The sequence below is a fragment of the Zootoca vivipara genome, chromosome 6 (genome assembly GCF_963506605.1).
Source record: "Zootoca vivipara chromosome 6, rZooViv1.1, whole genome shotgun sequence".
Taxonomy (NCBI): domain Eukaryota; kingdom Metazoa; phylum Chordata; class Lepidosauria; order Squamata; family Lacertidae; genus Zootoca; species Zootoca vivipara.
The window spans coordinates 2,649,158-2,663,969 of NC_083281.1; the positions used below are offsets into that span (position 1 = coordinate 2,649,158).

At 50.0% G+C, this 14,812-nt stretch overlaps 1 protein-coding gene across 1 annotated transcript in view; it reads left to right on the forward strand.

The window, feature by feature from the left end:
* The first annotated feature begins 7,533 nt into the window (after window positions 1-7,533).
* Window positions 7,534-14,812, forward strand: part of UNC13A (unc-13 homolog A) — a 139,034-nt gene continuing 131,755 nt past the window's right edge. Inside the window, 1 exon segment of the mRNA XM_060275227.1 lies at window positions 7,534-7,730. Within this exon segment, the coding sequence (XP_060131210.1) occupies window positions 7,709-7,730 (22 nt within the window). The 5' untranslated portion in view covers window positions 7,534-7,708.

Here is a 14,812-nt window from a genome sequence, read left to right on the forward strand (position 1 = left end):
AGGGGTGGAAAGAAAAAAACGGAACAGAACCTGGTGCAATTTTCTAAAATGCAAAACTGATATGACGATTCTAGCTCATTTGTGTGTTTCGTAGAATGACTTTCTTTCTTTTCTTTTCTTTTTTAAAAGGAGAAGCAGGGCAGATTATATATTTTTTTTGAAAAAAAGAAATCAAAGCAAAAAGCACATTGCATTGGAATGGACATAGACCAAACTCGTAGCCGTGCCTTGGCATGTGGGTGGCCAAAGTTTTCAGGCTAGAGGTTGCATCTCTGCGGGGGTGTAATAACGTACTGTAAATGGTTGGTTCCTGGGAGCCTTTTCCTTCGCTCCCCCCCTCTCCCTCCCTGTTTATATTTGAATGAATAAGAGGGTAAGGAGAATATGCCTGGTTTTGTGTTTGTGTGTGTGTGGGGGGGGGGAGAGGTAGGTGTGTTCTGGGGCAAGGGCTGCAGCGGGGAGACAGAAGGATCTGTGAGCTTTCGGCTGGCCTTTCCTGGCAGCGGGGTGGGGATCTCGATCTGCTAAAGCAGTGGTTTCCAACCCACGTGCCGTGGCACCCTGGGGTGCCCAGAATGATGGTCAGGGGGGCTGTGGGCAACCCTGGCCTCCATCCTTCTTTCCTTCCCTCCCTCCTCCGATGCCCACTTGCATCTCTGCCTCCCAAAGGCTGGCATGGCTGTTTGTTGCAGCAGCCCTGGCTACAAGCTCCACAGGCGAACAGTGCCTCTGGGGCAGGCCAGGGGGTGCTGGGTGCCAGGAGCTGGGGCGGCCTCGGTGTAAGCAAGCAGGTGAGGGAGCCCAGCTGGCCAGTCCACAAGCCCTTGCTGTTGGGAATGGACAGACTAGTGGGAGGCCGGGCAGGCAGGAAGCCTTTCCTGTGCTTGCTGTCTGCAATGCCAGCCTGGGAGCTGAGTGCCCGGTGCTGAAGGGGAGCCTTTGTGTCATGCAGGCCTGGCAGCGCCCATTGCTGCCCCCCCTAAGGTAAGCTGCTGGCCTCACGTCCACCTTTGGCCGGTCTCCCTTAGGCTTGTTAAGATGTATAAAGACTGAATCGGATAAGTGCTGGAGATGCAATGAGGTTGAGGGTACTTTCTATCATATGTGGTGGAGCTGTAAAAGGGTAAAGGAGTATTGGGAAATAATTCACAATGAAATGAAAAAAATGGTTTAAAAGTTCTGAGTCCATTTTGTTGGAGATAATTCAGACGGAAATTCCCAGGTGTCAAAAAAGGTTATATATGTACAGTGCTTATTTTCTTAAAAATTTTTTAGGGACACTCTCATTTTTCTGCTCATATGGAAATACAGTACTGCCCCTCAATGAAGACAAACATAGATTCACAAAATGTTTAGGGGCATGCACACCCTCGTGTCCCCCCAGAAAAGCACTGTTTATGCATGCCACTACTGTGGCCCATAGCTGCCAAGTTTTCCCTTTTCTCGCGAGGAAGCCTATTCAGCATAATGGAAAATCCCTGAAAAAAAGGGATAACTTGGCAGCTATGCTGTGGCCTGTGTTTTGTTAGCCCAAAAATGGAAAACAAGTGAGGTCCCAAGTACGTAAAGAAGAATGGTAACTTAAGCTCAGGGCCGGCTCTAAGGCAAGGCTGGGTGGCGCAATGTGCCAGGGCGCTGGGCCGCCAGGGGGGTGCCGCATGGGAAACGGGGTGGGTGGGGGCGCTGGAGGGATCTTTGCACCACGGCGCCCGGGCGCCAGATACGCTTAAGACGGTCCTGCTTAAGCTGATGGAATATGCACAGCTCACAGACTCAGCATATAGAATAAGAGAACAAGAAGAACATACAGTACGTTTAGAGAAGATTTGAAAATGTTTCTTGAATATATGGGGGGCGGGGAATTGCGTACACTTGAAAACGCTGGCAGCATTCAGATAAATTCAGCAGCGTAAATAAGTTCGGATGGATGTGATAATGGAATACTGAATGGTTTAGATTTTGTAAAATGTGCAGGGATTTGCCTTGTGCAAAACGAACCGTGGAAAGAGAAGAAGTCGTTGATGCTTAAAGGTTGTTTGAATGAATATTCTAAAACGTCAAACAGAAGATTTAATAAAAATTATGGAAGGAAAAAGGAGAGATGCTTTCCCCTCCATAGGCAGCGATGCTTCTGGACCCCAGTTGCTTGAAACTGCAGGAGGGGAGAGTTATTCTTGTGCTTGAATCCTGCTTGAGGGGTTTTCGACTGGGGCACCCAGTTGCCCCCTGTGGAGGCTGGACGGACTGCGGCCAGGGCCGGATTTAGGTTTGATGCGGCCCTCAGCTACTGAAGGTAATGGGGCCCTTTAAATGTCCAGCTGCCCTTTGCCAACAACAAATTGTCACTGTTTTGTGTGTTGAATATATGCTATATGGTCATTGATGGACCTAATAGGTATCTCAAGCCATTTGCACATGCAGAATGTAGGCACCCTATATATAGAAAGGAGCAAAACAGGGATATTTTAGGGAGCAGGCTAGCAGGCGGGGCCCATGACTTACCTCCTAGGAGCCTCCACAACACAAAACACTGTTGCTGGATGTAGGTTTTATTTCATTTGTTTTTTATCTTATATTTTGGAAATGTGCATCCAGTTTTTCCCCCTTTAATTTTTTTGGGCCCCCCCAAGAGAGCGGGGCCCTAAGCTCTAGCTTGTTTAATTTATACATAAATCTGGTACAGAGCTCTTCGGGTGCCCTCCTGTTCCTAACCCGCCCCCTGTACCCTTCGCACGAGGTGGGAGGCGGCAACTCACCCCCCTCCTTCTCCCAGCCTCACTGTGTTATTTTCCTGCCCGTTGTAATTGCAGATAACCACACGGACCCTTCAATCTTCAGCCAACCTGGCAACGATTGTCCCGGGTGTTCAAAGACGCCTTGGGAAATCTGGAGGAGAATAAGCACATTGGCACCTCTTTCAAGACGGCGGGGGGTGGGGGGACTCCTTCTTCTTCTTTGGCGATCCCTCGTAGCCGAGTAAGATGGTCTTCCATAAACACGGTTTTAACAGTGAGGCCATAATTAACAGTGAGGCCAATTCTGGATCCACACGTCCTTCCACAGTGGGGACATTGGTTTCCGGGAGGGAGTTGATCCCGGTGTGGATTTGCCAAGTGCGCCTTCCTCTTGGCACGTTTCTCCCTTGCGTCCTGAGTTCGAGTGTCTTCAAAGCCCAGACACCTTTGGTAAAGGCTGTTCCCCAACTGGAGCGCTCACAGGCCAGTGTTTCCCAGTTGTCGGTGTTTATATTACCTTTTTAAAAGATTTGCCTTGAGAGAGTCTTTGAACCTCTTTTGTTGACCACCAGCATTACGCTTTCCATTTTTAAGTTTGGAATAGAGGAGTTGCTTTGGAAGACGATCATCAGGCATCCGCACAACATGACCAGTCCAGCAAAGTTGATGTTGAAGAATCATCACTTCGACACTGGTGATCTTTGCTTCTTCCAGGACACTGGCATTAGTTCACCTGTTTTCCCAAGTGATGTGTAAATTTTTTCAGAGACACCGTTGATGGAATCTTTCGAGGAGATGGAGATGGTGTTTATAAGTGGTCCATGTTTCACAAGCGTACTGTAAGGTTGGTAGTACAATAGCTTTGTAAACAAGCATTTTGGTTTCCCTGCAAACCAGTACTCAAACACTCATAACACCCCAGGAGAAGGTAGGGATGAATAATAATAATAATAATAATAATAATAATAATAATAATAATAACCTTTAGGGCTTTAAAGGTCCGTATAGTTAAAGCTATGGTTTTCCCAGTAGTGATGTATGGAAGTGAGAGCTGCACCATAAAGAAGGCTGATCGCCGAAGAATTGATGCTTTTGAATTCTGGTGCTGGAGGAGACTCTTGAGAGTCCCATGGATTGCAAGAAGATCAAACCTATCCATTCTGAAGAAAATCAGCCCTGAGTGCTCACTGGAAGGACAGATCGTGAAGCTGAGGCTCCAATACTTTGGCCACCTCATGAGAAGAGAAGAGAAGACTCCCTGGAAAAGACCCTGATGTTGGGAAAGATTGAGGGCACAAGGAAAAGGGGACAACAGAGGACGAGATGGTTGGACAGTGTTCTCGAAGCCACCAACATGAGTTTTACCAAACTGCGGGAGGCAGTGCAAGACAGGAGTGCCTGGCGTGCTCTGGTCCATGGGGTCACGAAGAGTTGGACACGACTAAACGACTAAACAATAATAATAATAATAAAGTGAAAAAACATCAAACATTAAAAAACTTCCCTAAACAGGGCTGCCTGATACAAAATTTAAAAAGTCACAATAATTTTAAAATAAAGGAATATTCCATAATCAATTAGACTCCATAATCAATCAAACAGCAAAATTAAACCTCAACAAATAATGATTAAACAGTTTCCACTTATCAATTATAATATAGAATAAAACCAATTTTATTCCCTAAACAGGGCTGCCTTCAGATATTTACAGAAATAACAACAACAACAACAACAACAACAACAACAACAACAACAACAACAACAACAACATACTTTTATTTATATCCTGCCCTCCCCGGCCAAAGTCGGGCTCAGGGCGGCTAACATCAGCTATATAACATTGGTACAAAATCAAACAATAATTAAATTACCTCCTAAAAACAGGTCAAAATCAAATTAAAGTATAATTAGATGGCTTTCCGCAGGGTTGGGGTTGGGAACTGTAGGTGCTCATTGACCCAACTGTTTACGCTGATCTTATATGGGCCTGTGAGAATGCTGGGAGGCCTCTTTCGTATTAGTTCTTCTATAAAAAGAAAAGGGGAGTCAGGCTGAGCCCTGACCAAAGGCCTGGCAGAGCAGCTCTGTCTTACAGACCCTGCAGAAAGATGTCAAATCCTGCAGGGCCCTGATCTCTTGTGGCAGAGCGTTCCACCAGGCCGGGGCCATGGCCGAAAAGGCCCTGGCCCTGGTCGAGGCCAGCCTACTCTCTCTGAGGCCCGAGATCTCCAAGGTGTTATTAGTTGCAGACCGTAAGGTCCTCCGTGGGGCACACCTGGAGAGGCTGTCCCGTGGGTATGAGGGACCTAGGGCGTATAGGGCTTTAAAGGTCAAAACCAGCACCTTAAACCTGACCCTGTACTCCACCAGGAGCCAGTGCAGCTGGTAAAGCCCTGGATGAATGTGATCCCGCGGCGAAGACCCCGTAAGGAGTCTCGCCGCGGCATTCTGCACCCGCTGGAGTTTCTAGGTCAGTTTCTGTAGGGGAAATGCCATTGTAATTTCGAGGAGTTAGATCAGGGGTCAGCAAACTTTTTCAGCAGGGGGCTGGTCCACTGTCCCTCAGACCTTGTGGGGGGACGGACTATATTTTGAAAACAAACAAACAAACAAACAAATTCCTATGCTCCACAAATAACCCAGAGATGCATTTTAAATAAAAGGGCACATTCTACTCAGGTAAAAACTTCCTGGTTCCCGGACTGTCCGGGGGCCGGATCTGGCCCAATCGCCTTCTCAATCCGGCCTGCGGACAGTCCTGCTGGCCACGTGACTTGGCAGAACAGTTTCAAGGGCAGCTCCACATAGAGTGAGTTACTATAATCAAGCCTGGAGGTGACCGTCACATGGATCACAGTGGTGAGATCAGGGCGAGAGAGGTAAGGGACCAACTGCTTAGCACGGCGGAGAAAGTCAGGTAGTTGTTTATCTCCTTGACATCTGATGGGAGGGTGTTCCACAGGGCGGGCACCACCACCAAGAAGGCCCTCTGCTTGGTTCCCTGCAACCTCACTTCTTGTAGGGAGGGAACCACCAGAAGGCCCTTGGAGCTGGACCTCTGTGGGGGTGGAGACACTCCTTCAGGTCTACTGGGCTGAGGCCGTTTAGGGCTTTCAAGGCCAGCACCAACACTTTGAATTGTGCTTGGAAATTGTGCACACCACGTGGGTGGCACTGTTGTGAAAACCACAGAGCCTAGGGCAGGCACCCCCAAACTTCGGCCCTGCAGATGTTTTGGACTACAATTCCCATCATCCCTGACCACTGGTCCTGTTAGCTAGGGATCATGGGAATTGTAGGCCAAAACATCTGGAGGGCCGCAGTTTGGGGATGCCTGGCCTAGGGCTTGCCGATTGGAAGGTTGGCAGTTTGAACCCCCGCGACGGCGTGAGCTCCCATTGCTCGGTCCCAGCTCCTGCCCACCTAGCAGTTCGAAAGCGTGTCAAAGTGCAAGTAGATAAGTAAGTACCACTCCAGCAGGAAGGTAAACAGTGTTTCCGTGCACTGCTCTGGTTCGCCAGAAGCAGCTTAGTCATGCTGGCCACCAGGGCCGTCTCAAGTGTGTTGGGAGATCACTCCGGCGCCCCCGCTCCGCTCCGTTTCTTGCCGTGGCTGATGGGCGGGCGCAGGGCGCAGCACAGCTTCCGCGCGTCTCTGCTGCGCGGCGCCCTGATGCCCCGTGCCACCCAGCCTATCCCTAGAGCCGGCCCTGCTGGCCACATGATCTGGAAGTTGTCTCTGAACAAGCGCCGGCTCCCTCGGCCTATAGAGCGAGATGAGCACCACAACCCTAGAGTCATCCGCGACTGGACCTAATGGTCAGGGGTACCTTTACCTTTACCTTTACCTTACTGCCCTGCCATAGGTTGAAGAGAGCTTTTAAAACCAATAACCCCACCTGCTGAGATGGTTGGATTCTGGGCAGGGGAGGGAGGTGGGTCGCCTCAGGGCATCTCAGCTGATGCAGGGTCTCCAAATTAGGGTCACGGGTTGGTAAAAATGTAAAAGGTAAAGGACCCATGGGCAGTTAAGTCCAGTCAAAAGCAACTATGGAGTGCGGCGCTCATCTCATTTTCAGGCCAAGTGAGCTGGCGTTTGTCCACAGACAGCTTTCTAGGTCACGTGGCCAGCAGGACTAAACCGCTTCTGGTGCAACGGGACACCGTGACGGAAACCAGAGCGCACGGAAACGGCATTTACCTTCCCGCCGCAGTGGTACCTATTTGTCCACTTGTGCCGATAACGCCAAGGTTGCAGGTCCGAGCATTGCAAGAAGTTGGAGCAGATGAACCTCACGGTCCCTTCAGACTCTATGATTCTATGGCCAGGTGGGCCTTTGGTTCCTGAAAGCCCTTTGTCCGGGCTCATGAATGAGAAACTGGTTTGTACTCAGCTGCGTCTCGTTGGCTTCCCATTGGGGGCACCGTCTTGACCGTTGTGGGGGGCAAAAGTGGGGCTCCTTTGGCCTCACCCAAATGCAGGGCTTCCTCCTTACGTAACTGAGTGACAAAATTTCGAAAGCATGTGGAGATCTGGGAATTCTGCCTAGTTTTACATAGAGGCATTTCAGCAGCATAACTCTGGCCTCTTATAAAGGGTGCCTTTAAGATGTGAAATCTCAGCCGAGATCAGGTGGTCCCCTATAAATCCCCGCCTCTTCTTCATCTTCTTTTTTTTTTGCCTGCCTCTTTCCTCCCCTCCTCCTCCTCCTCCTCCTCCTCTTTCTCTCTTTCATCACCCTGACGTCAGGAGCTGTCCAAAGGCCTTGGTGCTGAAATAAAATGGCTGGCTGCTAGAAAAACCCAAGGAGGTGGAACAGCTCCAGAAGTATGCAATTTCCCAGAAGGCGACAACGCACCGCCTCTCCCAAGCCAGGTCCGAGCTGAGAGCCAAATCTGCCAAGCCAGCCTCGCCGAAGGGAAGAAAACAAAAATTGGCCTGGGAGGGAGAGAGAGAGAAATTAAGAAAGGACCATGTCTTTGCTATGTGTTGGAGGTAAGGAGTCTTTAAAAAAACAAACAAACCCCAAATCAGTCTATTCCCATTTCATCCCTCCAAATGATTATTTTATATGTGGGTTTTTAATGCCGGTGTGATCCTGCCCAGATTAGAAGTGCCCCTCTGTTGAGATTCTCGTGCCATCCGCCTCTGTGAAAAAACGAAGGTGGGGAGCGATTTGACAGCAAAAAGGATGGGTTGGTTGGTGGGGTGTGTTTTTTTTGGGGGGGTGAGGGGAGATGTAATTTGTGTGTGTGTGTGATGCGGTGCATATTCTGCTGTTGTATCCAGGAATATTTGTCTCTTGTGTGGAGAGATATATTGATGCGTTTGCGGTTACGAATGCTCCTCGGTGTGTCGGTGGAAGGTGGGAATTTCGTCTCTGGAGCATATTTAAAGGGAAGGCATTTTTCATGAATGGGAGGTGAGGGTGTGGTACATCTATCTCTCTCTCTCTCTCTCTCTCTCTCTCTCTCTCTCTCTCTCTCTCTCTCTCTCTCTCTCTCTCTCTCTCTCTCTCTCTCTCTCTCTCTCTCGTGTGTGTGTGGCTGAGGGATGCTCTGCTCGAAGTCGGACGATCTCCTCGCTTCGGTTTTACGAGAAAGCTTAGCTGAAGAAGGGATCAGGGCTAATTCTCTCATTTTCCTTCCGCTTCATCCCTCCAGATCGTTTCTCCACCCCCCCCCCCGCTGATAATTAAGACAGTGAATTAATCCTCCCCCTTTTCTCCCCCTGCTGGCGTGGGGGGAGGTGTGAATTTCGCACCTATCCCCCACATGTTCTCATTATTATCATTTAAATGGAAATATCGGAGATCCGTGGCCGGTCGCTTGCAGCCCCCACCCACCCCTCGCTAATTTTCAACATATTCTTTCCCCCTTTCTCCATTGCGTGCATGAAAGGCAGTGCTTGTCCACTCAAAGACCTGCGGTTAAAAATGATTTTTAAAACAGCCGTATTATATCTGTGCATGCCTACACCTGGCAAGGTTTTTTTAAAAAATAATTTATGTATGGCCAAGGGGCTGTGTCCGATGCTAGCCGCGGTGGAGCAGACCCACTGGGGAGCTTCCAACTAGGTTGTGTTCAGAGTAGGCTCACTGAAATTGATAGAGCTAAGCAAGATCCTTGCCTGTGGATGGGTCTACTCTGAGCAGGGCTGAAACTGGATGGCGTTGGCGAGTCTTCGGCGAAAGGTTGTAGCTCGGCGAGAGAGTATCTGCCGCTAGTCAGCTAGTGCTAGTCAGTGTTGGCAATATTGAGCTAGGTCAGGCACCCCCAAACTTCGACCCTCCAGATGTTTTGTACTACAATTCCCATCATCCCTGACCACTGGTCCTATTAGCTAGGGATCATGGGAGTTGTAGGCCAAAACATCTGGAGGGCCGCAGTTTGGGGATGCCTGAGCTAGGTGGACTCAGTGTAAGGCAAGTGTCTTGTGATCCTGTATCTAAATTAAGAAGTTGTTGTTCTTAATCTGGTGTTCCTTTTTAAAAAAAGTTCTATAAAACAGGGATGGGGAACGTCTGCCACCCCCCAGGGGTTGTCAAACTCCAGCTCCCAGCAACCAGCATGGCCAATGGACCCTAGATAGTTCTGTTGGTTTTAGAGCATGGTGCTGATAAAAGCCAAGGTTTCAGGTTCGACACCCCCCCCCAATGGAACAACTGCATATTCCTGCATTGTAGGGAATTGGAATAGATGGACCCTGTTCCATTCTCCCATTGGTTCCCACAGAAATAATAATAAAAATAAATAATTTTATTATTTATATCCCCCTTTCTGGCTGGGTTTCCCCAGCCACTCTGGGCGGCTCCCAACAGAATATTAAAAACACAATAAAACATCAAACATTAAAAACTTCCCTAAACAGGGCTGCCTTCAGATGTCTTCTAAAAGTCAGGTAGTTGTTTTTTTTTTCTTTGACATCCGATGGGAGGGCGTTCCACAGGGTGGGCGCCACCACCGAGAAGGCCCTCCACCTGGTTCCCTGTAACCTTGCTTCTCGCATTATTATTATTGTTATTGTTATTTATCCTATTCCATAATAATTTTACTATTTATACCCCCAACCCATCTGCCAGGGTCATCCCAGCTACTCCAATAGATTCATATATGTAATAACAAAACATTAAACATTTTAAAACTTGCCTCTACAGGGCTGTCTTCGGACGGCTCAGGGGGGTTGTATAACTCCATACCCTCCAACATTTCCCTAATGAAAATAGGGACGTCCTAAGGGAAAAACCGGGGTCAAATCAGGAATCGGGACGGTTTCTGTAAATCCTGGGAAAGAGGGGCACTTGGAGGGTTTGCAAACCTGTGTATCTCCCATTCGGCTAAAAAGCTTTGTAGCTCGATAGCAAATACTATCACAGGCCGTGGTGTGTGTTTTAAGTTGCAGCTCATTTAAAAGAAGAAGAAGAAAAAACGCCGCTCCTCTTTCGATATGCTATTAGATCACCCGGGCCCTGCAAAAGGCTCTCTTGCCCTACCCAAAGTGCTTGGCTGCAACGCCTTCATTCACAAAAAAAGTAACGGGCCTCTCTTGGGGGTTTGGCTGTCGAAACTGCCAGCACAGCTACCAATGGGCCGGTGCCAGGCTGCTTGGGGGAACTGGCAAGGAGCGGAACTGGAAGGAGGCAGAGACATCCGATTGGGTTGCAGGCTGCAAACAGGGGCGTAGGAAGGGGGGTGCGGTCCGCCCCTGGTGTCATCCTTGAGGGGGTGACAAAATGGCACACCGTGGGGGTTGGCACTTAATGCCTGCAGCACGCCCGAGCCACACATCTCTGCTGGGAGTGATGCGGTGGCTCGGAGCCCTGTGCTGCCTGAAAGTGCAGCGTGGGGCTTGTGTCCACCAGCCGGACTCTGTGGGCAGTTTGCTGCGCCGCCCCCCGCCCTGGGTGGATCTCTGTGGCGGCCCCGCGCACAGATCCCCCTGCCTCTCCGGGTGCTGGAGCAGCTAGCTATGCCCCTAGCTGCAAAATGCCTTCTGGAGTGGAAGAACAGAGGCTTCCCCCCTCTCCCCACAACATAGCAGCCCTAGGCATCTCCTTTAAACTGTGTCAGACCACTAGGCCATACAGCTGCGTTGGCATGCTTGGGTTTCAGGCAGGAGCCTGTTGCCAGATCCCTAACTGGGAGATGGATCAGGGACTGAATCTGCTCTGCCACTAGCTGCTGTCTTCCTTCCAAAAGACAGAGCAGGATTCTAGTCCACATGGATTGGTTTAATAAAGGGCTGTTCTGGTGGGAGCAGATGTTATGCCGAGCCAGATCCAAGTTAGTATTGTCTGTTCTGGTGGGCGGCCTTCTGCTGGGGACATTATTATTATTATTTAATTTATTACAGTTGCAATCAATATGTACAGACTTCCAGCTGTTTGCAAGGAGCAAATCAAAATGGCATTTTCAGCTGAATTTGGGGGAACCTCTGGAAGCATCCTCTGTGTTAAGCTATTTAAATGGCATTTTGTTTGATTTGCTCACGGCAAACAGCTGAAAAGTTTTCGATAATAAACCTGATTTGCAATTTTCGGGGGGGGGGGGTACGCAGGGGTACGCATACCCCTAAACGTTTTGTGAATATAAGTTTGTCCTCGTTGAGGGGCAGTATTTCAATACGAGCAGGAAAATGAGAGTGTCCCTAAACATTTTTTTAAGGAAAAAAGCACTGTATATACCACCCTTGTTCAAAAGATCCCAGGCTGGTGTACAACATTCAGAACACATTTTACAGAGCATCGATAATGAAAACATAATAAAAACACATAACAGGCAGCATAAAAATAAAACAATCAAAATAACAGTTACCCCCAACTACATTCTTTCTGTGGCACCCCTGTGGGTCTCTGGAGCCCAGTTATGCCCCCCCTTCCCTCCAGAGCTGGCAGCCCCTCACCCTTTTTCAAACACCTTCCCTTGGGGAGTGTTCCCTTGACCTCCTTTCCCCTCTCCTTGGGAGTCCTTTGGTCAACCGCTGGTCTCTGAGTTGCCCCAAAGAGAGGTGCCTCCTCACACTGCCCCACAGGGGCCTGGGAAGAGGAGGCCCCCAGCCTCAGTGGCCCAACGGAGACCGGCCAAAGGTGGACGTGAGGCCAGCAGCTTACTTTGGGTGGCAACAGCGGGTGCTGCCAGGCCTGCATGGCACAAAGGCTCCCCTTCAGCACCCGAAATTGCAGACAGCAAGCACAGGAAAGGCTTGCCCAGCCTCCCACTAGTCTGTCCATTCCCAACAGCAAGGGCTTGTGGACTGGCTGGCTGGCCTCCCTCACCGGCTTGCTTGCTTACTCAGAGGCCGCCCCAGCTCCTGGCACCCAGCACCCCCTGGCCAGCCCCAGAGACACCGTTCGCCTGCCATGGGCGTAGGCAGGGGGGGCAGGAGGGGGCCCCCCTAGAAGCAGGGCCGCTGGCCAGCCTGCCCCGCTGCCCGCCCGGTGCTGTCTCTCTTCTCCCTGGCTGGCTGTGGGGCGGGCGGAGGGAAAGCCAGGCAACCGCTTTGCACGGCTCTGGGGCTTTCCCTCCACGCGCCCCGGCGATCGCAGAGGGGGAGGAGGGGATCGGAGCAGCCCGATTTCAGGCTGATCCTGGCACCCCCTCGCCCCTGCCGATCGCGGAGGGGGAGGAGGGAGTCGGATCAGCCCGATTTCGAGCTGATCCTGGTGCCCCCTCGCCCCTGCCGTTCGAGGAGGGGGAGGAGGGGGTCGGCTCCTTGGCCCCGCCCCTGCCCCCCTAATTTTCATCCTGGCTACGCCCCTGTCACCTGCGGAGTTTGCAGCCAGGGCTGCTGCAACAAACAGCCATGCAAGCCTTTGGGAGGCAGAGACACGAGGGGCATCAGAGGAGGGAGGGAAGGAAAGAGGGACGGAGACCAGGGTTGCGTGCAGCACCCCTGACCATCCTTCAAGGCACCCCAGGGTGCCACGGCACGTGGGTTGGAAACCACTGCCTTCATACTAGATGCCCGTGGGAAGCCTTCAAGCAAGATTCGAGCACAGGAGGCCTGTCCCCTCTTGTGGCTTTGAGCAGTTGGCATTCTGGGTTAAATGTGTTTAGTTTGGTGGAATGGCAAGCCATGGCAATTTGACGCTTTTACTTATATTGTCAGATTCGTACACAGCTTGGGCGTAAAAGGAAAAACCTCAAAGCGGTTCTACGAAAAGATGAATCCATAAGATTGTGCAATCCTTAAAAAGATTCGAACAAAAATAAAATCCGCTTAAAAGCAGGTCAAAACAACCACCAGTGTTCTAAACTCCCAGGCAGGCTTCCTAAGGGACGTCCTTCCAGAAATCTCATGGCTTGAGGGTTTGTAAAAGCTGGTGAGGACTGAGTCTGCAAAAAAGAAAGAAAGAAAAGTTAATGATAGTCATCGGCACAAATCTATAAATCAGAGGTGTCCGATGGGGCCAGGCTTGTCAGCCCTTCTGGAGACATGTGCTTTCTGGGAAGAGTTTATGAATGAATGTCCTTACGGAAGGCTCCTTCTAGAGATTTGGCAGCGGTGGTGATGTAGTCAGTTGCGGCTGTTTAAACCCAATTGGTGGAGTCAAGGATGCACAGCAGAAAACCAGCTTGCTCCGTCTTAGAATCATAGAATTGGAAGAGACCACAAGGGCCATCCAGTCCAACCCCCTGCCAAGCAGGAAACACCATCAAAGCATTCTTGACATATGCCTGTCAAGCCTCTGCTTAAAGACCTCCAAAGAAGGAGACTCCACCACACTCCTTGGTAGCAAATTCCACTGTCGAACAGCTCTTACTGTCAGGAAGTTCTTCCTAATGTTTAGGTGGAATCTTCTTTCTTGAAGTTTGAATCCATTGCTCCGTGTCCGCTTCTCTGGAGCAGCAGAAAACAACCTTTCTCCCTCCTCCATATGACATCCTTTCATATATTTGAACATGGCTATCATATCACCCCTTAACCTTCTCTTCTCCAGGCTAAACATACCCAGCTCCCTAAGCCGTTCCTCATAAGGCATTGTTTCCAGGCCTTTGACCATTTTGGTTGCCCTCCTCTGGACACGTTCCAGCTTGTCAGTATCCTTCTTGAACTGTGGTGCCCAGAACTGGACACAGTACTCCAGGTGAGGTCTGACCAGAGCAGAGCCTTCCAAGAGACACCCGTTCAGATGCTGGAGAATGACCACTGTGTCTTCGCTTTTCCAGGCTAAGCATACCCAATTCCCTCAAAATGTCCGAGTTGTTGCCAATAGAACCAGGAACTGTGTGTTTGTGTATCCCTCTTTGCCTTTTTGGGACAGATTCCCCCCTCCAAAAAGCTCAACAATCTCCTCTCATGGGTTCGAGTCCTACCCTCCAGGAGAAAACAAGCTTGCTCCATCTTCCATGGGCCAGCCCTTGAGATATTTGAAGATGGCTCTCCTATCTCTCAGGCTAAACATGCCCAGCTCCTTCAACCGTTCCTCATCAGGCTGGGGTTCCAGGCCCTTGTTCCAGGCCGGTGTGGCGTAGTGGTTAAGAGTGGTAGACTCGTAATCTGGGGAACCGGGTTCGCGTCTCCACTCCTCCACATGCAGCTGCTGGGTGACCTTGGGCTAGTCACACTTCTTTGAGGTCTCAGCCCCACTCACCTCACAGAGTGTTTGTTGTGGGGGAGGAAGGGAAAGGAAAATGTTAGCTGCTTTGAGACTGCCATTTTTTAAAAATAAACGTTCCTGTTTGCAAGCGGTTGGCCGTGTTGGCAAACTATAATGGGTCTCGAAAGGACTATCTCTTTGAATTTTCATTGTATCTCTAGAAGTCAAGCCCTTGAGCCCATAGAAATAGGGGATGTGGCAGTTGTCTGTGTGACGCCGTGTCGCAAGTGGTAGATCTTTTCATATTGCTGAAAGTTAGGGTAGCTTGACAGCCAAAGTGATGGAGATCTGGATATGGAATCTGCGATTTGAATCTCACTGTGTTGCCCTAGCCAACTCACGATCTCAGCCTCATTACAACATCTGTAGAATGGAGCAAATAATGCTGATTTCTCTTACAGCATTTCTCTTTATCTATATGCTAGAAGCTGCCCAGATTGGCTGGGGCAACCCAGTCAGATGGGTGGGGTACAATTAT